The sequence below is a fragment of the Chrysemys picta genome, chromosome 3 (assembly GCF_011386835.1).
Source record: "Chrysemys picta bellii isolate R12L10 chromosome 3, ASM1138683v2, whole genome shotgun sequence".
In the NCBI taxonomy this organism is placed as follows: Eukaryota; Metazoa; Chordata; order Testudines; family Emydidae; genus Chrysemys; species Chrysemys picta.
This window is the reverse complement of record NC_088793.1, coordinates 97,853,444-97,878,937: the sequence shown is the minus strand read 5'-3', so window position 1 is coordinate 97,878,937 and position 25,494 is coordinate 97,853,444. Positions and strand designations below refer to the sequence as shown.

Below are 25,494 nucleotides of genomic sequence, written 5' to 3'. Positions count from 1 at the left end.
TGCACATGCATGTGCATTCGCAGTGATCTGTGATTTATGTTGTGGTCAGAGTACTTATGAGTATTGTCTGCATGCTGTGCTGCAGTCTCTACTGTGATAGAATTAACAAAGTTGCATGAACACAAGCTGGTTCTCATTAGCAGGTGGTGAGCATTCAAACCTGGTCTATTGATGATTTTTGAAAAACTGAGTATACAAAAAAAGAATTTACAACAAAAGCCTGTAGAAGGGGTACAGATGGCATGCACTCTCTCAGACCTGACCACCTTTTGCTACAAACAACTCCGCTATGAAACTTCTTCAACCCAACAAGTAAAATAACATGACTCCTATTTAGTGCACAGTACATTATGGAGGATGTGATGCTTTGGTAGCAGCACAATTCTGAATCTTGTACAAGTGTATTGTTGGTTTCAGTTCTTACTCACAATTACCAGCTCGGATACGCTGTCTGTTTGGTGTCTCCCTAAGTGGGGCCCCAGCCTATCAGTGTCATAGTGATACCGGTCTAGCTATTATGCAGCTATGTCATATATGCAGTAACTATGTTGTTGGGAGAGCACCTGGGATCCCTCTCTCATTAGAATGGCTAGTCATAACTGTATACTGAACTGTAGAGCATCCGGACACTTGGGAGCTGAAGCCGTACAAGGTGAGGCACCAAAAATGCCTTTGCATCCTGGCCAGTAACTGTAAATAAGCCCAGAAAGCAATGGATATGCCATACAAGAACACTCCTACTAGTCCACAAAGTCTCCACAATGAATTCCATTTTAGGAGTGACTACTTTCTCTACATGGTACGCATGGCAGTGCTACATAATCGGGAACTCTCTGTGGAGATTTGATGGAAATGCTGAGTTGGCAATGTATTCTGATATCAAACCCATCCTTTTGTTTCAAGTTTGAACACACTGCGTTCCAAAGCCTTTTTTTTTTTTTTTTTTTTTTTTGCTGCAGTATCCAGGTTCTGCCAGGTGCCCTATTACATGTGGCTGTTCCTAATTCCACATTATAGTAGTGTACTGTATATAGACTTAGCCTGGACCATGTGTCTGCCTTTGCATACATTGTATCACTCTAAGGCAGATCACCAGTAATGTGGGAGAGAGAGATTTTGATGAGTTCTATTGCACTATTTTGCAAGTGATCTGCTTTTTCAGTGACCTTTGTGGCAATAGGTGAGAAGCCAGATGATTGCTTAGGGTATCTAGGTTAGCAGTGCATTACCGGTGATCAAGATCTCTACACTGAGCTGCCTATTGTCAAAATGAACTTTTCACATTCATAGCTAGGGGAGCCCTTTACATGGTATATTAGATTATCCTTAAGGCTGCTGAAAGTACCACTGCTAATATGCATCTGTTTTGCACCAGGCAGAAAGGTGAGGATCAGTATGACATCTTTTTGCACCTGACAGAACTTGGTTTTCCTGTACCATGCCCCCTGAACTCACTGTGCCACCAACTGCCAACCTTTGTTTTCCACTGCAATGACTTTATTGGATAGTGGCAGGATTACACTGATGCAGCAGGACAAACTGCCTACTATGCTCTGAAGAGTCTGACACACTGTCTTCATTAGCTTAAACATGTGGGGGAAAAGGCACGTTACAAAACCAGCTTGTTTTATTCCCTTTTGTTATATGATGGAAAATATTCCTAGCTATTAGTTTTGTCAAACCAATCCCCCCAAAACCAAACACAGACAGCAGAGAAGACAGAGGAAGAAAAAGAAAAAGCCAGCCCCTCCTAAGGATCAGGCAACAGGTGGGTGGTGATTGTTGTCAATTCAGGAGAGAGATGGCTCTTTCCATAGGCAAGCAGTGTCCCCTTGTGGTCTCTCTGTGTGCAGTGTGGAAGGTTGACCGTTGAATCAAGAGGTGAGGCCCAATTCTTTCCAATTCCCACATAATAAGGAGGTCCCTCTGTCCAGCTGGGACAGGATCTGGTGAGCAGGCAAGGATTCATATCCAGGCCTATCTAGGAGGTGCTGTTAGGCCTGAGAATACTGTGGCTTGAAGTTCAACAGACTATGCCTTCATTAGACTCGCAACTTGGAACAGAAAATAAAGAGAAGCAAATAACGGGAGCAAACAAAACTGATGAAAAGGCCCTCCTTCAAAGTCTCTCTATATTTCATATTTTTTCGGTTTGTGAAAAATTATCTAGATCCAATTGCCGGCATTGGAGGATTCAGCTCTACTGGCCTTCTTGTGCAGAGGTCTGCAGTCTGTAAGATCTATCTACAAATCTGCCTGATCTCCTATTGGCCCTGAACACGGTGGATCTCAGGCAGTTCCACTGTGTGTGCGCGCGCGCGTTGTAGGAAGCTTCCTGGGGCTTCCTCTTTCCTATTATTATTTATTTATTTATGTATTATTTTATTTTATTTATTATTTTATTATGTATGTATTTGCGTCATGGTAGTGTTCAAAGGCCCCAATGTGGGCTGAGACCTCTTAGTGCTGTACAAATATAGCACAGATGGTTCTTTTTGAGTCGCTGCAAGGTCGGTGGATCTATAACTACATAAATTCACCAACCAGCCACCTTGTGTAGTTTTGACAAAGCAGCATTGTGCATCTCTGAGGCTGTATTCATCCTACACAGTGGGTTTGATAGGCAGTATACAAACACAGGATAAAAAGACAGTCTCTGTCCCACAGATCTTACACTTTTACACGTTAAGACAAGAGACAGCAGGTAGATACAACAGACAGACTGGGGGAGCACAAGGAAACAAGTTTAGCATAGTCTCTGTTCTACCAAGTGCCAGGCATTTCAGTTCAAAGGAGTCACTGCACTCTGAGATTTGCCCGTGCACTCCAGGATTAGGAGATTGTGTTCGTGGTGACCTTCAACCTTAATCTGGTTCAGTTGAGTATGGCTAGATGTATCTTTCTTTGAATTTAATCACCAGTTCTTGATCAGTTGAAAGGTTTGGTGGTCAGTTACAAGGGGTATAGCCTCTGGAAGGAAAGAAGACTTCGCTTTCACCACTGTGCTGAACTCTGCTTGAGCAGAAAGTGCATGGTCACAAGCAACAGAAATCAGAATTGGGTATGCTGCATGGCCAGCACATGTACAGAGGCTGGTAAAGCTGACTTTCATGTCTCATTTCTCTGAGTTTTTGCATCAGTTTCTGAAAAAGCAGATAAAAATGCAAATGAAAGTATGCTAGGTATTGGTGTACTATTTCATTTCACACTAACGATAGAAATTTTTTCGCATGTCTACACTGCTATCTTTGCTTATTTTATGAGCAATGCTTTAGCTGTTTGTGTGACTGGCCCAAAATGTTTTGAGGGCTTTGTTAGCTAGATTGTAAATTTTGCTGTATATTTTTCTCCTTTTGAAATTTTCTCAATTTAATCAACAGGTAACTATGATATTCAGATATGAATGAATCTGAAAACAATAAATAAAATAATTTAATTTAAAACAAAGCACATGTAAAATATAAATAGCTGAAGAAACCCCGTGCCCCCTTCTTCTGAAGTGGGATATTGGCTTCAACTAGTTTAAATGACTACATTGAGCTATTTATCTCTTCCTGGTTAAGGCCACCTGCATTCCATATCCTTCTCCAGTAATGAATGTAACATATGCCATTTTTAATATTAAGAGGACACTGATAGGGCCGTTAGGGCTATAACTAGACCTAGCAACTTTCTGTTCAGTTCCTGGGTATGAATATTCACGTGCATTTCTTAATATCCCTCTGTGCTACCTCCCTGCTTCATTCTTGTGAGCAGGCAAGGTACTGAAATACACAGGACATTGCCCTTTGAGTAGGCTGGGCAGAACACTGGATTGGTAGGATATGTAGGCTTGTGCCCATCAGAGACAAAGCAAGTGCCCTGGGTATGTTGCTGGCAGGTTGCCCAGCATGGTGATTGAGATAGTTTATTAGGAGTGTGGCCCTTGTCTTGGAAGGCTGATAAACTTTAGGTATGAAATGGACATTTTAAAACATATTATTTTGAGGGTAGAATGTATTTTCAGTCACCAGCGTGGAGAGGATCCATTCAGTTTCTAATACCTGTTCATTTGATTTTTTTAATGGATGATAGTAAAGTGATTATTTCAATTCTCGTGTCTATTCAGGGTCAGATCCCAGGGCCTGGCAAGAAGTGCTCAGAGCAAGTCAGGAGTTGGGGGAAGAGTGCAAAGGTGACTTTAACCAACTTTGCATTTCCCTGAACTTGGGGCAACTCTGTGCAAGGCTGGTCAGTAAGTGCAAATTAGAGCAGCCTAGAGACCAGCATGGTACACAGATGCACCAATATCGGGGAGTGCAAAGATGGCTTAAAGCCAGCTGTAACTTCCAGTGGCTCCAAGAAGTTATTACAACAGCCAAGGATCGCTTAAGTGTAAGAGAACTGCATTCCTTTTTCCCTGGCCATGACATCTGTGCTGGCTGAAGATGGGGGCAGGGATGAAGTGGGAACATTATGGCAGCCCTATGTCACCCATGAATCCCTCTATGTTATGGTGGTTTCTCATGTGGTTGGCTTCCGCTGCTCAGCCCTGATAAAGTGGTGAAATTTTACCTGCATGTCTTCTAGACTTGCTCTGAGCAGGGTTACTCAACAGGCTATAGAAATGCTAACAGCCAGTTTAGTGCTCCCACTGTTGCTAATTCTGGTGGAGCTGCTAATCGCTAATGGGAGAGTTCCCTAAAATCCTCGGTGTAGTCACCATTTGGTAGACCATATCTCAGTCTTTTCCACTTCAGATACATAATTTGTTTAATCAGGTATTCCAGAAATATCCTTAATCAATTTTCATTATAAATCTGTCTGACAAACACATTTAAAAAATCAAAGTATACTAAATTGATCTTCAAACTAAATCAATTATTTATTTAGTTTGTCATCTTTTTGGATCATAATTGTTAAATACAATGGTAGATTTTTTTAAATGATGTTAGTTTTGTGTAACAATCCCTGACTACGTTTTATCTAAAGTACACTTGAAAAATCTTGAGGGACATGTTAAAAAAAAAGTTCAACTGGTTTAATATTTTCATTAGCCATAAACCTATTGTTAATTCCCTATTAGCAATAATATTTGTTGTTTTAGGGAAATATTTTGTTCTTGCTATAAGAATGCACAAAAATATTGAGAACAGTTTTCAAATTATTGAGGAAAAATATTTTTGAGCACAAAAATTACATTTCAGACCAATAATGTTAGAAACCAGCTTTGAAATATTGGTGCTAGGTCTGTTGCTGCAGTTGAGAAGCAGTTGGGGGTGTGATTTGGATGCTGCTGCATTGCATCTTGTGGTGATGTAATCCAGCCAAAGGAAAAGAATGGAGATAAGTAGAGAAATATATCCTAAAGGAATTCATGTGCATAACTATTGTGGACAAATAGATTTTGCACATGACAATTCTGCACATGGAAGTGACAGAATCTATAATCTATCTTGTCAGGTGTTAGTGCACCAAAAGTGCATACATAGGGTATATGCATAAAATCTTATATGTGCCAAATGGAGGTCATAGTCTGAAAATCAGGCTCCAAGCGTCTCCATTTGTTATTTTTTTATTTGCCTTGCTCTTAAATGTATTTTTCCTTTTTCTATTTTGCCCTCCTGTATTTTCTCTCACTTCTTTCAATCCCAGCCCATCTCCTTTTTTACCCAAAACACTCTCTCTGCTTCCTGACCCTAAATCACGACTCTCTTTGTCACCATGAGGTACCTCTCCCAAACTCTTTCTCTCCTTCCATTTGGGGCCCAAAGAAAGATAACATGAGGAATCTGATTCCATGGAGAGGGAGGACATTTTTAGTTTGTCCAGTGCTTTTTATTCAGTCCCTAATTATTTTATGTTCAGTTTCCATTAAGTAAAATATCTGTTAGCAGCAGTAGATAATTTCACACATTGAAAATAGGATCTATGTTTTTTTAAAGTATGAAATATGAAAATAAAATGCTGGCAGGTATGTGTAGACATTCTAAATTGCTATCAATCCCATTGAAATATCCTGTTGAATTTATTATTCAGGGACTGTAAGGTATAGTGTTTGATAGTCAGTAGATGACATTCTCTCTTCAGCGTCTGTATTGGATCAATGCTCTGACATGTTGTTAGAGTGCACTGTGTTTTTTGAAGAGGTCAGCTTTGGATCACGCGATGATTGCCTGTTCTGTTCATTTTCTCTGGGGCACTTGGCAGTGGTCACTGACGGAAGACAGGATACTGGGCTAGATGGACCTTTGGTCTCACCCCAGTATGGCCATTATTATGTTCTTAGGTTCAGAGGAGTTATAAAACTGAGGTTTTGACCTCCTGTGGTCATTAAATTGCCCATGGTACTTTTCACAGGAGAATGGGTGTTAACCCCAGTGTCCCACCCAAATTCCAATTGGGCACAATCTAACTACTCAAATCACTCCTCCAATTTTAATTGTATATGTGGTATTCTTTGTTGCTTTCTGCTATAAAATTATATAGTGTTGCTGTGTGCTGTTAAATAGCTGCTTCATTTCAGTAGAGGATGATATGAGCATTGGATATAGCTAAAATTTGAGATGAGCAGAATGAAAGGCAATATATAAAAGCAAGTTATTGTTGCTATTCAAATATTAGAATCCTGGCTACCAAAAATAACTTAAATGTTTCTTAAAAATGTGAGGCAAGAGTAAACATGTTTATAGCTTTTCTCAAACTTGGAAAAATTGGATGAGGGTTTTTTGTGGCCAGTTTTATTTGTTGTGAGAATATTTTCAGATAGCCCTTGTCTTTAATTAGAAGCTGGGGGGCCTAGTAGAGAAGTTGGAACACAGCATTTCAGCCAGGGCCGGCTCTGGCTTTTTTGCCACCCCAGGCAAAAAAGCCTCCCGCCGCCCCCGGCCCCTCCCTCCCCCGGCGGGGAGCGTGGCAGGGGAGGGCGCTGAGCCCGGCCGCGGTCCCGCTCTCCCCGGCCGGCCGGAGCGCCGGGAGGAGGGTGGCGAGCCCGCCGCAGCCCCGCTCTCCTTGGCCGACCAGAGCACCGGGGGAGGGCGGCGATCCCGGCCACAGCCCCGCTCTCCCAGACCGGCCGGAGTGCCGGGAGGAGGGCGGCGAGCCCGGCCACAGCCCCGCTCTCCCCGACCGGCCGGAGTGCCGGGAGGAGGGCGGTGAGCCCGGCCTCGGCCCCGCTCTCCCCGGGTGAGTGCCGCCCCCCTCCAGGTGCCGCCCCAAGCACATGCTTGGAGGGCTGGTGCCTGGAGCCGGCCCTGATTTCAGCACTTCTGTATATCTGGAGAGGTGCTGAGCTCTGGGAGATGGAAAAGATGAGATTAGGTGATGAAGAAGAACTATATTTTTAGTACCCCTAGTATTTTATCAGTGGGCAGCATTGGCAAGGATCTGTTGTGTGAAGGTTTTTAGTACACCTCTACCCCGATATAACGCGGTAAAGCAGTGCTCCGGGGGGGCGGGGCTGCGCACTCTGGCGGATCAAAGCAAGTTCGATATAATGCAGTTTAACCTATAACGCGGTAAGATTTTTTGGCTCCCGAGGACAGTGTTATATCGAGGTAGAGGTGTACTAATGCAATCAGTTTGCTTGTGGGGACTTTCCTTTGATAAAACTTAATGTGAAGCTGAACCTCTCAAGGTCCATCTCTTATCCATCCTTGAATGCACTAATTTGAACATCTGCCTTAGTTTTTCTGCAAGAGATAGTTCCAAAGTGTAATGCCAGGTCTTAGCCTGCCCACTCTCCACTCTGCAGCAGGGATATTCTGAATTGGCACATTCCCTGGGTGCCCTTCCCAGCTAGTGCCATCCACTTGCCGGGTTGTATTTGCCCTTGATGACAGTGAGGTGGTTGTGACTGTTTCTCACTACAGTTACCTCCTTACTAATGGACCTTTCATCATTGGTAGCCATAAGCCCCAGTCTGTGCCTGTGGAATCCTTGTGGATGTGTTAGCTGGGTTTGAACCTGGGGCCTTCAGCACTAGAAGCATGAGGGTCTACTGCTTGAGCTGAGAGATTAAGCCCCCTAATGGGCAGCTGTAGCCAACTCATTAATCTATTATGTAAACCAGCCGCAAGGAGAGAATCAGACCCCTACTGTGAGCTACAGATACACACTTTCCTTCTTTCCTCTCCCTATTCTACATTTCAGAAGCAAGCAGAATAACCCATTATATTAGAGTTGATCAGTTTTGTGGTTTATAAGTTAAATACATCCAGGAATGAGCTTTATGAAGGTATTTATACAATTTTATTTATAGTGGTTTTAACTAGGATTGGTGAAATACTGTAAAAATAATGTTTATAGACATGTATTCTAATTCAGAAAACCTGGTATGCTCATGCTCATAGCCCTCTTAATTCACTATTTGCAAGTTTTTGTTCACATAACATTTAGGGAGTAGCGATTTTTATATGAATACTCGTATTTATATGCAGACATGGGCACCTATTCACAAACAAGACTGTTCACTACTTATTGGGCTAGATTTTTAGTTCAGGACTATGCGTGTGTGGGTGACCAAAGTGAACTGAAACCATTTTCATTCTCCTCTAATTTCTGAGCTGTCTGGGGACCTATCTGGTCCCTGGCGTAACTCAGAGCAGCCACAGGGGCTATTGTAACTTACATCTGGAGGCCCCAATAGCCAGAGATCAAGAAGGTTGTGTTGGCCATACCTGCTTTTTCCCAGCCACACCCCCTGAACTAGTGTATGTGGGGGGAGGAGGCATGGCATAGGAGCTGGTAAGCTCCCTATATGCCATCCAGAGATTTCCCAGGCAGGGAAAATACTCAGATAGCCAGATCTACCAGCTCTCTGGCTGCTTTACGCTGATGGGGCAGAGCAGAGCAGCCAGTGCAGAGACCAGGATCTGACCCATTACTTATTTACGAATCCTCAACGAGGAGGGAAAGATAACAGAAAACACAGCAGTGGCCAAAGTGTTAAATGCCCTTTTTGTTTCAGTTTTCACCAAAAACATTAGTAGTGATTGGATACATAGGCTCTGAGGCTAAAATAGGAAAATAACAAGTTAGATGTCTTCCAGGCAGCAGGACCTGATCAGCTACATCCTAGAATACTTAAGAAACTGGCTGAAGAGATCTCTGAGCCATTAGCGATTATCTTTGAGAACTCGTAGCTGATGAGAGAGATCCCAGAGGACTAGAAAAGGGCAAATATTTAGTACCTATTGATAAAAAGGAGAATAAGGACAACCCAGGGTGATATAGAACAGTCAGCTTAACTTTGGTACACAGAAACATAATGAAGCAAATAATCAAACAATTAATTTATAAGCACCTAGAGCAGGGGTGGGCAAGCTTTTTGGCCCGAGGGCCACATCTGGGTGGGGAGATTGTATGCAGGGCCATGAATGTAGGGCTAGGGCAGGGAGTTCGGGTGCAGGAGGGGGTGCAGAGTGCGGGAGGGGGTGCGGTGTGCAGGAAGGGGCTCAGGGCAAGGGGTTGGGGTGCAGGAGGGGTGCAGGGTGCAGCAGGTGGCTCAGGGCAGGGGGTTGGGGTGCAGGGGGGTGCAGAGTGCGGGAGGGTGCTCAGGGCAGGGGATAAGGGTGCGGTGGGGGCTCAAAGCAGGGGCTTAGGGGGCTCAGGGCAGGGGGTTGGGGTGCGGGGTGCAGGAAGGGTTCAGGGTGTGAGCTCCATCCTGGCGCCACTTACCTTGAGCTGCTTCGGGGTGACAGTGGCGTGCAGCAGAGCTAAGGCAGCCGCCCTGGCCCCACGCCGCTCCCGGAAGTGGCCAGCATGTTTGGCAGTGGCTCCTGTGGGTGGGGTGGCGTTCACCGTTCCCAGCCAATGGGAGCTGCAGGGGGCGGTACTTGCAGGCGAGGGCAGCACACAGAGCCCTCTGCCTCCCCCCCCCCCACCCCAGGGGCTACACGGACGTGGTGCTGGCTGCTTCCGGGAGCAGTGTGCGGCCAGGGCAGGCAGGGAGCCTGCCTTAGCCCCGCTGTGCCATGGATCTGGCAATCCCGCGGGCCGGACTGAAAGCCCAGACAAGCTGGATCTGGCCCGCAGGCTGTAGTTTGCCCACCCCTGACCTATTGGAAAATAAGGAAAATCAACATGGATTTGTCAAGACAAAATCATATCAAACCAACCTAATATCCTTCTTTGACAAGGTAACAAGCCTTGTGGATGGGGAAAGCAGTAAATGTGATATATCTCAACTTTAGTAAGGCTTTTGATACTGTCTCACATAACCTTCTCATGAACAGACTAGAGAAATATAGCCTTGATGAACCTACTGTAAGGTGGTGCACAACTGGTTGAAAAAGCATAGTCAGAGAGTAGTTATCAATGGTTCACACTCAAGCTGGAAAGGCATATTGAGTGGGGTTCTGCAGGGATCTGTCCTGTGTCTGGTTCTGTTCAATATCTTCATAAATGATTTAGATAATGGCATAGAGAGTATGCTTATAGAGTTCGTGGATGATACCAAGCTGGGAGGGATTGCAAGCACTTTGGAGGACAGGTTTAGATTTCTTGACAAACTGAAGAAATGATCTGAAATAAATAGGATGAAATTCAATAAGGACAAATGCAAAGTACTCCACTTAAGAAAGAACAATCAGTTGCACACATACAAAATGGGAAATGACTGCCTAGGAAGGAGTACTGCAGAAAAGGATCTGTGAGTTATAGTGGATCACTATATGTGTCAAATATGTGTCAATGTAACACTGTTGCAAAAAAAGCAAACATCATCCTGGGCTGTATTAGCTGGAGTGTTGTCAGCAAGACATGAGAAGTAATTCTTCCACTCTACTCAGCACTTAAAAGGCTCAATTGGAGTACTGTGTCCAGTTCTGGGCACCACACTTCGCTAAAGATATGGACAAATTGGGGAAAGTCCAAAGGAGAGCAACAAAAATGATTAAAGGTCTAGAAAATATGACTTACGAGGAAAGATTGAAAAAATTGTGTTTGTTTAGTCTGGAGAAGAGAAGATTGCAAGGGGACATGATAACAGTCTTCAAGCATGTAAAAGGTTGATTTAAAGATAAGTGTGATAAATTGTGCTCCTTAACCACTGAGGACAGGACAAAATGTAATGGCCTTAAATTGAAGCAAGGCAGATGTAGGTTAGACATTAGCAAAAGCTTCCTAACTGTAAAGGTAATTAAGCACTAGAACAAATTACCTAGTGAGATTGTGGAATCTCCGTCATTAGAGGTTTTTAAGAACAGGTTAGACAAATACCTGTCAGGTATGGTCTAGATCAGTGGTTCTCAACCAGGGATCCGGGGCTCCCTAGTGGGCCTCGGGCAGGTTTCAGGGGGTCCGCCAAACAGGGCCAGAATTAGACTTGCTGTGGCCCAGGGCAGAAAGCCAAAGCCCCACCACCTGGGGCTGAAGCCCAGGGCCCTGAGCCCCAGCACCCAGGGCTGAAGTTGAAGCCTGAGCAATGTAGCTTTGTGGGGGGCCCTGTGGCATGGGGCCCTAGGCAACTGCCCTGCTTGCTATCCACTAACGCTGGCCCTGGCTTTTATATGCAGAAAAGCAGTTGTGGCACTGGTGGGCCATGGAGTTTTTATTGCATGTTGGGTGGGGGAGGCTCAGAAAGAAAAAGGTTGAAAACCCCTGGTCTAGATAATACTTAGGCCATGTCTGCACTTCAGAATTAAGTTGACTTAACTTACCTTGGCATACAGCTGCTGCAGTAATTACATCACTTGTGCATGTCTACTTTACTCCTTGTGTCAGTGGTGTGCATCCTCCCCAGGAGTGCTTGTATGTATTGTACTGTCAGTGTGGGGCATTGTGGGATGGTTCCTGAAAGCCAGTAACTGTCGACATAAGCAATGCAGTGTCTGCACTGATACTGCATCAACCTAACTACATCAACCTTGACGTTGCGTCGCTCATGGAGGTGGAGTTATTAAGTCTGCGTAGCGGGGCAGTTACATTGGCGGGAGCGAAATTTAAGTGTAGACACTTCCATAGTTAGGTTGACGTAAGCTGCCTTGCATCGACCTAACTCTGTAGTGTAGACCAGACCTTAGTTCTGCTTCAGTACAGGGGACTGGACTAGATGACCTATTGAGGTCCCTTCCAGGCCTACATTTCTATGATTCCCATATTTAAAAGCTTTCAGTTATCTAATCAGATAGAAGAAACAATATCATGTGACTTTCGTGACACATCCTGCTCTGTGAATAGTGAACCATTTGCAAATACTCTGCTACTTGAAAATTGGCCAGCTAGACAATTTGGTTAAGACCTGTGACTAATTAATACTTTTACAGACATCAGGATTGGTTTGCAAACAAACAGTGAACAGAAGAGAGGACTAAGCCCATGAGATAATTGATTCATAACAAATTATTTCACCAGCTCTAGTGCTAAAAAATTTTTTTTAAATAAAAGCAGGGAGGCCTAATTTCCTGATCACTCGGAACTGCCTGTTTCTGATTCCTTCTTTGGCCTTGGGCAGAAGTCACTTAAGTTCCCTGGGTGAAATCCTGGCCCCATCGACGTTAATGGAAGAACTTCATTGACTTCAATGAAGCCAGGATGTCACCCCTTGCCTCAATTTACCCATCTGTACAATATGAGTTATAATGATAAGTTTATTACCTACCTCATGGGGATGTTGTAAGTTTTTATTTTTTGATGTCTGAATATTGAAAATGCAACCAAGAGTGGTTACTATTTTACGATGCCTTGTATAGCATTTATGTTGTGTTATTTTAAGGTAGAATTATTTCCCTTGTTTGTGATATTACAGGAATTAGAAGAAGCAGTCCAAATAATTGTATGTGATTTGGTATGTTTTAGAAAAGGGGACTGAATTAGATACATGATTAGTGACATGTTCAATGTATCTCACTTTTTTGTAGCTGTCATTGAAAAGAAGAGGGAGCAAAGACTTGCAGAAATCAGAAAAAAAGTCACAGCAGACACCCACTGAGGTATGTTGAAGTAATAACAGCCCAGATCCTCCGCTTGAGGCTTCAGTGGAGCTACACCAATTTACATGAACTGAGGACCTGGCCCTTTGTTTTTGTTGTTAGTTTTGATGTTTAGTATTATATCATACTGCTGTATGGGATATAAGGCTCTTGGGCCCAAATCTGCAGTCTTGACAACTGACCCAATCCTGCACTGAGAACAGTACAAGTGCATTGACTGCAGTAGGGCTCTGCATGGGCTCAGAAGTCCAATTTGTAGGGTCCGGATGAAAGGCAAAACTCCCATTGAAGTCAACAAGAGTTTCATCTGAATCAGGACTCCAGGACTTGGCCCTTTGGGTGTGGACTTTGAGACTCCTTTATATATATGTTGTCTTATTTAACTGACTTTCAATTTTGGTTTTTCAGCCTTTTGGGTATGAAGCTTAGAAAGTATCCTCTCACTCTCTTTTCACTTTCCACACATCATGAGCCAATAAAACCTTAGTCTTTCATGAAAGGGTGCTGAAAACGTATGTTTTCTGGGAACAGTGCAGGCTTTCATAGCAAAGAAAGCAGGCTTTTTTGTCTTAATCTCATCTTCAGATGTGGAAAAATAATTGTTATAATCATATTTTAACTTCTGATGGCATAGTGCTTTTATTGTTAACCTTTTAATTTAAAGCTGTGTTTGATTTCAAGTGATGCGCTCTTTATTGACATAAAATTATTTTCATTTTTTTTAAGGAGGACAACGAAGATCTGAAATGCCAGTTGCAGTTTGTTAAAGAAGAAGCTGCCCTTATGAGGAAAAAAATGGCTAAAATTGATAAGGAGAAAGACAGATTTGAACATGAGCTTCAAAAATATAGATCATTTTATGGGGATCTAGACAGTCCCTTACCAAAAGGTGAAGCTGGAGGACCACCTACCACAAGGGAAGCAGAACTCAAGCTTAGATTGAGATTAGTAGAGGAAGAAGCCAACATCCTTGGAAGGAAAATAGTAGAACTGGAAGTAGAAAATAGAGGACTGAAAGCAGAGCTTGATGATTTAAGAGGAGATGATTTCTCAGGAACAGCAAATCCCCTCATGGGGGAACAGAGTGAATCTCTCTCAGAGTTACGGCAGCATTTGCAGCTAGTTGAAGATGAGACAGAATTGCTGAGGAGAAACTTGGCTGACCTGGAGGAACAAAACAAGCGCATCACAACAGAGCTAAACAAATACAAATACAAGTCTGGCACCCATGAGAGCTCGAGGCACCATGATAATGCCAAGACAGAAGCACTGCAAGAAGAGCTAAAAGCTGCCCGAATGCAAATCAATGAGCTCAGTGGCAAAGTCATGCAACTTCAGTATGAAAACAGAGTATTAATGTCCAACATGCAGCGCTATGACTTGGCCTCTCACCTCGGGATCCGGGGCAGCCCCAGAGACAGTGATGCTGAAAGTGATGCAGGGAAAAAAGAAAGTGATGATGATTCCCGCCCTCCGCACCGCAAAAGGGAAGGTCCCATTGGAGGGGAAAGCGACTCTGAGGAGGTACGCAATATCCGGTGCCTGACTCCCACTAGGTCTTTTTATCCTACACCGACTGGGTGGCAGAAGAGCTTCACAGATCGGCAGCAGATGAAGGACATCCGCTCTGAAGCCGAGCGATTGGGCAAGACGATAGATCGCCTGATTTCTGATACGAGTACCATCATAACAGAGGCAAGAATTTATGTGGCCAATGGGGATCTGTTCGGACTCATGGATGAAGAAGATGATGGCAGTAGGATTCGGGAGCATGAGCTTCTTTATCGAATCAATGCACAGATGAAAGCATTTAGGAAAGAACTCCAGACTTTCATCGACAGACTAGAAGTTCCAAAGTCATCAGATGACCGAAGTGCAGATGAACCTTTGTCAGTGAGTCAGGTAGTTTTTTACTTATTACAGCCTAGAGGTAAAAAGACACTGCCAAATAGTTTAAGCCTTTAATTTTCTCTACAATGCATTAAAATTATTATAATCTGATGAGCAAAGTCTCTGGTTTCTAAATATCTATGATTTAATTTTAAATCCCCCAGTCCATCACATGGGACTTGATCCTCCTAATGGAGTCAATGGGGCTACTCATGTGAGTAATGACTATTCACATAAGGAAGGGTTTGTAGAACTGGGCTCCTCAACATTAAAAAATAAATAAACAAAATACTGTAGATACTATTATTGTGGGAGACAGAACATTCTGGTTTTGCGGCAGTGTTTGCCAGAGTTCTTCTGACATCACCAATAATGTCAGTGCACAAATGTTCTTTGGCCTGAGGGAGTGAAATGGAAGTGTAATCTGGGTGATGACCAAAAACAAACTGTAGAATAGAATATAGCAAGTGCTTTAACAAATCAGATGGTTAATGAAGTATGGTATATTGCATCTAGAGTGATTCAAGCCTATGCTGCAGTGCAAGGAAAAGAAACAAAAAACAACAAAACTCCTCCATACTACATGCAGTGTTGTGCCAGGCTGAATTCAGGGAGATAATGCCTTCCTGACCCTTGTGAATATCATCTTATGCCATGAAGAATAAGATTTAACTACCCTTATCTTAACATGAGTAACTTCAAATGTTGCTATTGGTCTTAAACTTCTCCAGACTTCGTAGTAAATCTCATATTAGGTTATATTAACTTTGTACAGTACTTCTAGCCCTACAGTCAGAATTGTTGCCATGTGAAGCTGAAAGCTATTATTTCTTATTCATATGTTGACTAATTTGATTGTTTGTTCCCTTGTATCAGAAAGTCACAGACACAGTCAATTGCTATAAGTGCACTGCATAAAATCAAAGTGTGACAGGGTGCATTGCATCTTTTAACAAAAGGAAAAGACATTATACCATATTCTCACCAGATTATGGGCCCGATCTGGCATTTATAATCATAGAATCATAAAATTGTAGGACTGGAAGGGACTTCAAAGAGTTAAGTCCAACCCCCTGCGCTAAGGCAGGATCAAGTAAACCTAGACCATTGCTGACAGGTGTTTGTCCAACCTGTTCTTTAAAAAACCCAATGATGGGGATTCCACACCCTCCTTTGGATGCCTATTCCAGAGTTTAACTACCCTTATAGTTAGAAATTTTTTCCTGATATCTAACCTAAATCTCCTTTGCTGCAGATTAAGCCCATTACTTCTCGTCCTACCATCAATGGACATAGATAATAATTGATCACGGTCCCCTTTATAACAGCCCTTAACATATTTAAAGTATGTTATCAGGTCCCTCCTCCCCCAGTCTTCTTTTCTCAAGACTAAACATGCCCAGTTTTTTAATCCTTTCCTCATAGGTCAGTTTCTAAACCTTTTATTGTTTATGTTGCTCTCCTCTGGACACTCTCCAGTTTGTCCACATCTTTCTGAAAGTGTGGCACCAAGAACTGGTCACAGTACTCCAGCTGAAGCCTCACCAGTGCCAAGTAGAGTGAGACAAGTACTTCACATGACTTACATCCAGCACTCCTGTTAATACACCCAAGAATGTTGTTAGCTTTATTCACAGCTGCATCCCACTGTTGACTTATATTCAATTTGTGATCCACTATAAACCCCAGATCCTTTTCAACAGTTCTGCCACCTAGCCAATTGCTAGGTGGCAGATAATTGATAACTTAGTATTTTCTAAACAAACAAACAAATGCAGTATTTAAATCAGTAATTTGGGGGCATAAACCTGCAGGCATTCTGCATGCAGACCTTCCACTGAAGCCAATGGAAGATCAGCACATAGCACCTTTACAGGATTAGACCCTGCTTCACTGCTTATTCTGTTGAAATGTTGAGCTTTCCTTTTTATTAATTAATCGTTCTCTGTGTCTTTGTATTTACTTTCCCAGATGTTCCAGCCTATCATTTTACTTATTCTCATCCTTGTGTTGTTTTCATCCCTTTCTTACACAACAATATTTAAACTTGTCTTCCTTTTTACACTATTTTTTGTATTATAAACCTTTAATCATTTACTGTTCATTGTAGTATTATTTTCAGTTTGTTCATTTTGTCCACCCTCCAAGATAAGAAGTGCAAGAGATATAGTTTCTGTAGTAGCCACTGCTGTAAAAACACTGAAGACTACTTGTTTGCAAAAAAGAACAAAACAAAGTGAAACAAAAACAAAAAGCAAAACAAAACCTAAAAAAGCCACCCAGTTGAATAAGAATTCTCCTCACCAAGGTATTCCAGGTAAGCTAACAGAAAATAGGTTTTTTTAAATTTTGTCTTAAGAAAATTGTTTTATACTTTTATAATAAAAATGTTCTTGAGAAAATTGAGCCAATTTAGCTAGTAATCATTCATTTTTAATTATTAGAATTGATAGTCATTTTGTTTTCTTTATTTCAAAATATTTGTATTGCAATCCCAAGTGAACAGTAAAATTACCGCCAGTGTGTATGTTACAGTTGTTTTTCACTGCTTTTGTACATTTTGTGTGATGGTGGACCCATTTGATAGTGGTGTTTTTCACCACTGTGTGGTGTGGATTTGACGCTCAAATCCAAATGATAAGAACAGGAAGTTTGCATTTAGTCTGCCTCACATGAATGGCCTTCTCCTGGGCAGGAATGGACATCCACAGCTTCTGTTGGCATTGCTGAGAGTTGTGGATGCTCAGCACCTTTGAGGATCAGGCCTATAGAGTGGACATTATATCCTATCCTGTTTGAGGCCCTTCAGTGGTGAATGGTAGGGAGGAGGTGTCAAAATTAGAATGGTGTGTAATAAGACAAATTTTGTGTGAAAACAGATTGAGAGGTGGCACAGGGATAGAAAAACTGTGCAATGTTCACCTGGTCTGTCCCTCTGACCCCATATTGATCAGCTCACCAGCCTTATCCTGTCTGTCCATCCCTCTTGACCACTGACCCTAATTTGCCTTCCTTCCTTACTGTAAAATCTGCTGGCTCACTCCACCCTGGCCTGACTTTTCACCTCCCCACACCTGGTTCCTGGCTCAAGGAGGAAGTCAGGAACTGGCAGCCAGTGGAATTGAGTCAGACATGGAGAGCAAGCACATCTGGCAGGGGTAGAGCCCTCACTTGAAGAGTCCCATAAAGCTCAATCCTCTCCCCTGTATTATTCAACGTGGGACACTGGGACAGCTGGTGGGGACAATATGGTCTGAAGTGACACCAGTACTCAGATGACACCCATCTCTACATCTCCTTTATGTCAGATCTAAACAACACCATCTTCCAGCTTTCTCTGTGGTTAGCTAAATCAGCCCTTAGATAAACAACAACTGACTAAAACTGAGCTCCGGTAAGATGGAGGTGATGCTACTGGGAAGAGGGACATGCCTCGAAGAATTGGCCTTCTCTGTAATCTACCCCCTACTGAGGCATGTGCCCTCAGATTGTTAAATCAGTCTTCAACCCTGGAGTCTTTTGGACTCCTCACTGCTCAGAGTGGCAAAAAGGCTACTTCTACCTGTGACCAGCCTGAAGGCTGCAGCCCACCCTTTTGGCCATGGTGGTCCATGCATTTCTGATTTTTAAGAGTGATCATAGCAACTAAGTATTATCTAGGAATGAAGTCACACATCCTGAAAAAGTGTCAACTAGTATAAAATGCAGCAGTCTTTCTGCCTAGCAACATAGGTTGCCATGGACCTATCACACCAGTGCTCTGTTATCTGCACTTGCTACTAAATAAATAAAGTTCAGGTCAATGTCTCTGTCCTAGTAGTGAAAACCCTCCTGGGGATTGGCCCCAGCTAATTGAAGGAATGTCTTTCAGTGTTAGAGACTCCACTTTCATAGGAGCTTGGACCTAACTTGTGGAATTCATTCCACAGGAGCTAAAAAAGTAGTAACTTCACAGAATTAAATGCAAATCTCATTTCTTTGATTGAGCTTTCTCTCAAAAAGCTCTTCTCCCATAACAACATAAATAAAACAAAACGAACAATCAAAACCCCCTAACTCTAATCAAGAAATGTAATCCTATCTTTTGTGAAGAAAGCAAAAGAAACTGTCTTTGTTATTTCATTTAAAATTATTGAGAGGTGTGCAGATGCGATGGTAATGAGCACCACATAAGGAGTAGACCCAGGTTCTCACCCCTTGGAGGACCTGCCAGCATGTTGCTAGAAAAAGTGACCTTAATATGGTATTGAACTCGAATCATCTCTCAATCTCCCTAGAGCAGTGGTTCTCAAAGCCGGTCTGCCGCTTGTTCAGGGAAAGCCCCTGGCGGGCCGGGCAGGTTTGTTTACGTGCCACGTCCGCAGGTTCGGCCGATCGCGGCTCCCACTGGCTGCAGTTCGCCACTCCCCCCACTGTCCCGCCCAGTTCCACACATGGTCAGCCCCATTCTGCCCCCGCGCTGTGGCCCCACAGTCTTATTCCTTTCTCTCCCCACCCCCCCAAGACCAGAGAAGCTCTGTGGCCCCAAGACCAGAGAAGCTCTGTCCCCTCCCCCCCACAATGGTCCTGGGCCATAGCAGGGAGTGAGAGCCCCCACAGTCCTGAGGCTGTAGCAGGGAACTAGAGTTCCTCCAGTCCTGGGGCCATAGGCATAGTTTGACTGCTATATTTGGGGGGACAAAGCATGCCCATGCACGCACACATGCATGCTGAAGTCAGTCCCCTTGGTTCACTGTCTCTCTCCCTCCGCCTACAGTGGTACCTGGGCTGCAAGTGCTGGGGGGGGACAGGACGGCGTAATGGGGGAGCCCCAGTTGCTGCTGGCAACTATTCTGGCACCGGCTGCTGCAGCGATGTCACTGTTCTGGCGCTGCTGCTGTTGCCTCTCTGCTGGGGCTGCTGCTGCCCAGAGTATGCTACATGTTGGGCTCCTGGTTCCCCCTAACCATTCCCATATCACCTTCTCTTCCTCATCCCCTCCCCCTTCCTCTCCCCTTCTCTTCTCACCCCATCTCCATTGCTCTGCCACCCCCACTGTTGTAGAAGAAACAGGTGGTCACTAGGACCCAGGAGGCTCTATCCAGCTGCTGAGGCAGGACCCAGAGCACAGGGGAAAAGCTGCTCCGTCCTGCTCTGTCCACTCCCTGTGAGCCAAAACATGCAGGGGGGGGGCGGGATTTAGTATGGGAATGACAAAGCCCCTCCCACACCAGGCGAGCAGAGTCAGGGAGCAGGGTTGGGGCATGGGGGTGCCAATTTTTCCAGGGCCCCCAATTAGGGTTATCAGGCATCTGTTTTTTGACCGGAATGCCCAGTCGAAAAGGGACCCTGGCAGCTCCAGTCAGCACCGCTGACCAAGGTCCGGTTGGCACGGGGCTGGCAGGCTCCCTACCTGATTCTGTGTGGCTCCCAGAAGCAGTGACATCCCTTGGCTCCTAGGCATAGGTGCAGCCAGGGGGGCCTCCGTGCGCTGCCCCTGTCCTGAGTGCCGGCTCCGCAGATCCCATTGGCTGTGAACCGCGGCCAATGGGAGCTGCAGGGGCAGCGCTTGTGGGCGGAAGCAGTGCGCAGAGCCGCACCTCTGCCTAGGAGCCAAGGGTCATGTTGCCACTTCTGGGAGTCCCCCAAGGTAAGCCACCCAGAGCCTGCACCCTGAACCCTCTCCTGTGCCCCAACCCCCTGCCCCTGCCTGGAGGCCCCTCCCACAGCCTGAGCCCCTCATTTCTGGCCCCACCCCAGAGCCTGCACCCCCAGGCCAGAGCCCGTACTCCCTCCAACATCCCAACCCCCTGCCTCAGCCCAGAGCCACCTCCCATTCTCCAAACCCCTCGGCTGCACCCCCCAGGTCAGAGCCACCTCCTGCACCACAAACCCCTCATCCCAGAGTCTACACCGCTGCCCCAGCTGGAGCCCCTTCCCACACCCTGAACCCCTCATTTCTGTCTCCACCTCGGAGCTTGCACCCCAGATGGAGCCCTCACCCCCTCCCGCACCCCTGCCCCAGCCCGGTGAAAATGAGCGAGTGAGCGAGGGTGGAGGAGAGCGAGCGACAGAGGGGGGGGGATGGAGAGAGTGGGTGTGGGGCCTCGGAGAAGGGGCCTAGGGGCAGAGGAAGGGGCAAGGGTGTTAAGCTTTGTGTGGTTAGAAAGTTGGCAATCCTACCCCCAATTGGCCAGGGCCCCTTGGCACGGGCCCCGTCAGCCCAATTACTAATCCTCCACTGCCTCCAGCCTCACTGCTGTAGCACTAGCGGGAGGAGCTATCAGCTGCAGCCGCAGTGCTGGAGGAACTATCAGCCCCCGCTGTAGCGGTGGTGCTGGAGGGACTGGGTTAATTATAGCCAAAGGTTTGTTGTTATGAAGCGTGTTATAGCGAGGGTGTACTTTACCTACCGCATCCTCAGTGTAGACAGTGGTAGACCTCTCGGGGAGGTGGATTACCAGTGCTGATGGGAGAATCTCTCATGTTGGCCTAGGTAGTGCCTACACTGAAGAACTGCAGGGGCACAGCTGTGCCACTGTAGCCTTTTAAGTACAGACGCCCTAAGGAAATGTTCTTCATTGCTCACTAAATGCCATACTGGTGGAGGCTGAGTTAGCCCTAGCTGAATGAAAATGGGGTGTAGCTTACATTTTGTTCAAATGAGGCATAAGCAGGCATGGAAGAGAACCTGTTTTATTAAAGTAAGCATTAATATTAGTCAACATGATTGTATAACATATGCTTAGATTGGATTAAAAATCTGGCTTTCATGTTAAAGATGGCTGCAGCATCATCATAATAACCTACCTCTATATACTAAATTTCACCTCAAAGGAAACCAATTCACTTTACAAATTTACATAGGAATCACTTCACCAATCATTGAAATGCAGGCACAGGTGTGGTAGAATGTTACAGCTGTTTTAGCACCAAAATACTTGCAAACACTACCACGCATAGTGCTCATTGTCTTGAGTAGTCCCATCCAAGTAAATTGGACTATTTATGGTAGAAAGGGCTACACCCAATAGTAATAATTTGAAGGACTGCTTCTTAAAAAGTGCACAGAAATGCTACACTACAGTTAAGGCAGGAAGTGAAAATCAACATCTATTTGAAGCTGCAGAAGGAATTTTGGTAGGAGAATGTAATTAACACAAATTTGAATTTGGGCTGAATGGTGGGATTAACGTCCTACTTTTGCAAAAAATGCCTTGAGATTAGACCACAAGGACCTCCTGTGCTTTATCTCTGTCTGAAAGACAGCTCCTCCTGCAGCACAGTGCCTCTGGGCATTGCCTCAGAGAGAGGAGTCCCACTTACATAGGCCTAATTCTGATCCCACTTCAGTAGTGTAAATCAAATAGTGTAATGCTGGTGAATTCATTTTGAGAATTGAATCAGGTCCTGAATCATTAATGCTACTCCTGAAGCACTCTTGAGTTTTTCTCAAATGTCGTCTATTCTAGCACTGAGCAGATCTTACCGTACTTAACTAACTTGTGAAATAAAAGCAAGATTACTAGGGCTGTCAATTAATCACAGTTAACACAAGCGATTAACACAAAACAAATTAACTAGATTTTTTAAAAGTTGTGATTAATCGTAGTTTTAATCACAGTGTTAAAACAATAATACATACCAATTTAAAGATATTATAAATAATTTTGGATGTTTTTTATATTTTCAAATATTTGATTTCAATTAAACAAGAATACAAAGGATACCATGCTCAGTTTGTTATTATTTTTGATTATATATATTTGCACTGTAAAAAAGATAAACAAAAGAAATAGTATTTTTCAATTCACCTAATACAAGTACTGTAGTACAATCTCATTATCATGAAAGTGCAACTTACAAATGTAGAATTCATTGTTTTATTTTTGAATGCAGTTATATAAAAAAATATGTAAAACTTTAGTGCCTAAAAGTCCACTCAGTCCTACTTCTTGTTCAGCGAATCACTAAAACAAATAAGTTTGTTTACATTTACAGGAGATAATGCTGCCAGCTTCTTAGTTACAATGTCACCTGTAAGTGAGAACAGTTGTTCACATGGCACTGTTGTAGACGGCATTGCAAGGTATTTACGTGCCAGATATGCTAAATATTCATATGCTCCTTCCTACTTCGATCACCATTCTAGAAGGCATGCTTCCATGCTGATGATGGGCTGTGCTAGATAACGATCTATTACCCACACAAAATTCTCTGTTACTTGCACACTCTAGGGGCACCCAGCTTTACCCCGTTCCTAGGACTCAGGGGTAACCTTACACTCTCGGGCACCCACCTTTACCCTAGGGATCAGGCGTAACCCTGTTAATTTAGGCACCCACCCTATCCCTTCTGTGGGCTCAGGTCGCAACCTTACACTCTGCAGGTTTGTGGGGTCTTTTACCAGTGAAAGAGCCTTACACAGTAATATCCTACTTAACCTCTATTTATTAACAATCACCAAAACAGAATGTACATGCTAAGCATACAATGCTCACCACTCACAATAGGGCAGATGTACTTTCCCCTGATGGCCAGTCAGGATCAGGTCGTCTGGGGGACTCCAGCTGCTTCACGGGTGGTTGGCAGGGTGTTGAGGTCTGGCAGCTCTGATCTTGGGGCTGTGTCCTGGAGTTGGTTCCCAAGAACTTCCTTTTGGAAGTTTATATATTGAAACTTGAGTCCTGCTTAGCTGTACCTTAACCAATCATTTTACTAGAATATTACTAAATAATTCTCAAACCAATCCTAACATACTGTAAAACAATTCTTTAACCAATCATACCCCACCACCTTAATTGATTTACACCCAGCAAAAGTAATTATGTAACAAACAGAAACAATCAAAGAACCAGACAGAGACCCTACAGACAAACAATAGAGAAGTGGGGACCATAAAAACAAAACAATAAAGGAATGGGGATTTTACAACCACAGCTATTGGTAAGTGATTGCTTGCCAGACAAAATGCTATCAAGTTTTCTTTAACCACCTTAAGATCTATTTCTTTATCTTGTGATGGTGGGTACTATTAGGACAGGATTGCTTTCTTAACAGCCCGATATTACATTGTTTTAATGTAATTTAGATGGAATGTGAGGATGTGTCTTTCTGCTTCTTGACTAATAGCTGCTACTCTCCTAATATGGCTGCAGACAAAGGCCTTAGGCCTTACAATATGGCTACAGGAAAAGGCCTTATCCTTACAGATCCAAAGCAATGCGGACTGTTGCACGTTCATTTTCATCGTTTGAGTCAGGTGCCACCAACAGAAGGGTGATTTTTGGTGGTTTGGGTTTTGTAGTTTCCGCATCAGAGTGTTGCTCTTTTAAAACTTCTGACAGCATGTTCCACACCTCGTCCCTCTCAGATTTTGGAAGGCACTTCAAATTCTTAAACCTTGGGTCTAATGCTGTAGCTATCTTTAGAAATCTCACATTGGTACTTTCTTTGCCTGAACAAGAAGTAGGACTGAGTGCACCTGTAGGCACTAACATTTTACATTGTTTTGTTTTTAATGCGGTTATGTTAAAAATAATTCTACATGTGTAAGTTGCACTTTCACGATAAAGAGCTTGCACTACAGTACTTGTATGAGGTGAATTGAAAAATACTATTTCTTTTATCTTTTTTACAGTGCAAATATTTGTAATAAAAAATAATAATATAAAATGAGCACTTTATAATAGAACACTTTGTATTCTGTGTTTTAATTGAAATCAATATATTTTAAAATGTAGAAAAACATTCAAAAATATTTATAATAAATTTAAATTGGTATTCTATTATTGTTTAACAGCGCCATTAAAACTGCGATTAATCACGACAATTTTTTTAATCTTGTGGTTAATTGCGATTATTTTTTTTAATCGTTTGACAGCCCTAAAGATTACTGCCATGCATGCAACATTATGGTAGCACTGTAAAAAAATTTAGGTCATTCTCTGAACATTTTAGGTCATTCTCTGACCTTCACAGATTTCCCACCAGGGCAGATTCTGAATGTATTTTTTCTTTGAATACAACCAGAGAAATTTAGTCAAATCTGTTTCCTTTTAAGATCCAGATGTACATTCTTTTAAATAATAAATGCCTCTAAAATGTTTTCTAAATTGTTACTGCAAAGTAACTTACACATATGAAAATAAATGGTAGTTTGAAAGCTCTTGTTCAGGGACAAAGATATTTCTTTCATCTGAAAATATGTTTGCCTGAAGCTCCAGATTACAGATATAATAAGACATGGGTCTGCTGACATCTGTCACCAATGCTTTAGAATCAGAATTGGAAGAGAGCAGGTGCCCATATGAAGCAAAAATATATCCAGCAGTTGAATAATATAAAATTGCCAAAACCATAACTGTCTAAATATGCATGATAAAAAAAATGAACTGCACATGAACTTCAAGCAGAGCCTTTGAATATAACATGTCATTTCTTCTAATCAGCCCAGAATATAATGGGCTAAGAGGGTGATTTTCAAAGGCAGAAATGTCAGGTAGGCACCTAATACCTACTGACTAAAATTTCTGACACTCTTATTTTCTTTTAGGGGAAACAATATGCAAGACCAGATTCTACCATTAGATATGCAGTGCTTATTGGTAAACTATGCTGTAATTTAGGAGAGTAAACAAGTTATAAATGCCTGCCATCAATTTCCAAGTTGCATGATGTAACTGTGACTCTGTTCCGCCAACTGTAAATTGTG

The 25,494-nt window shown here is 43.3% G+C and overlaps 1 protein-coding gene across 3 annotated transcripts in view; it reads left to right on the top strand.

The window, feature by feature from the left end:
• MTCL3 (MTCL family member 3) overlaps positions 1-25,494 on the top strand; it is a 73,613-nt gene that overhangs the window by 21,949 nt on the left and 26,170 nt on the right. For 2 of the 3 annotated variants that reach the window (XR_010599631.1, XM_042848056.2), the window contains exons 6-8: positions 12,840-12,911; positions 13,638-14,813; positions 16,950-17,118. Coding sequence is in view for 2 of the 3 variants with exons in the window: in XM_042848056.2 (XP_042703990.2) it covers positions 12,840-12,911; positions 13,638-14,813; positions 16,950-17,118 (1,417 nt within the window). In the remaining variant the exon portion in view is untranslated. The remainder of the gene's footprint in view (positions 1-12,839; positions 12,912-13,637; positions 14,814-16,949; positions 17,119-25,494) is intronic. The other variant, XM_042848059.2, reaches the window with a different exon arrangement.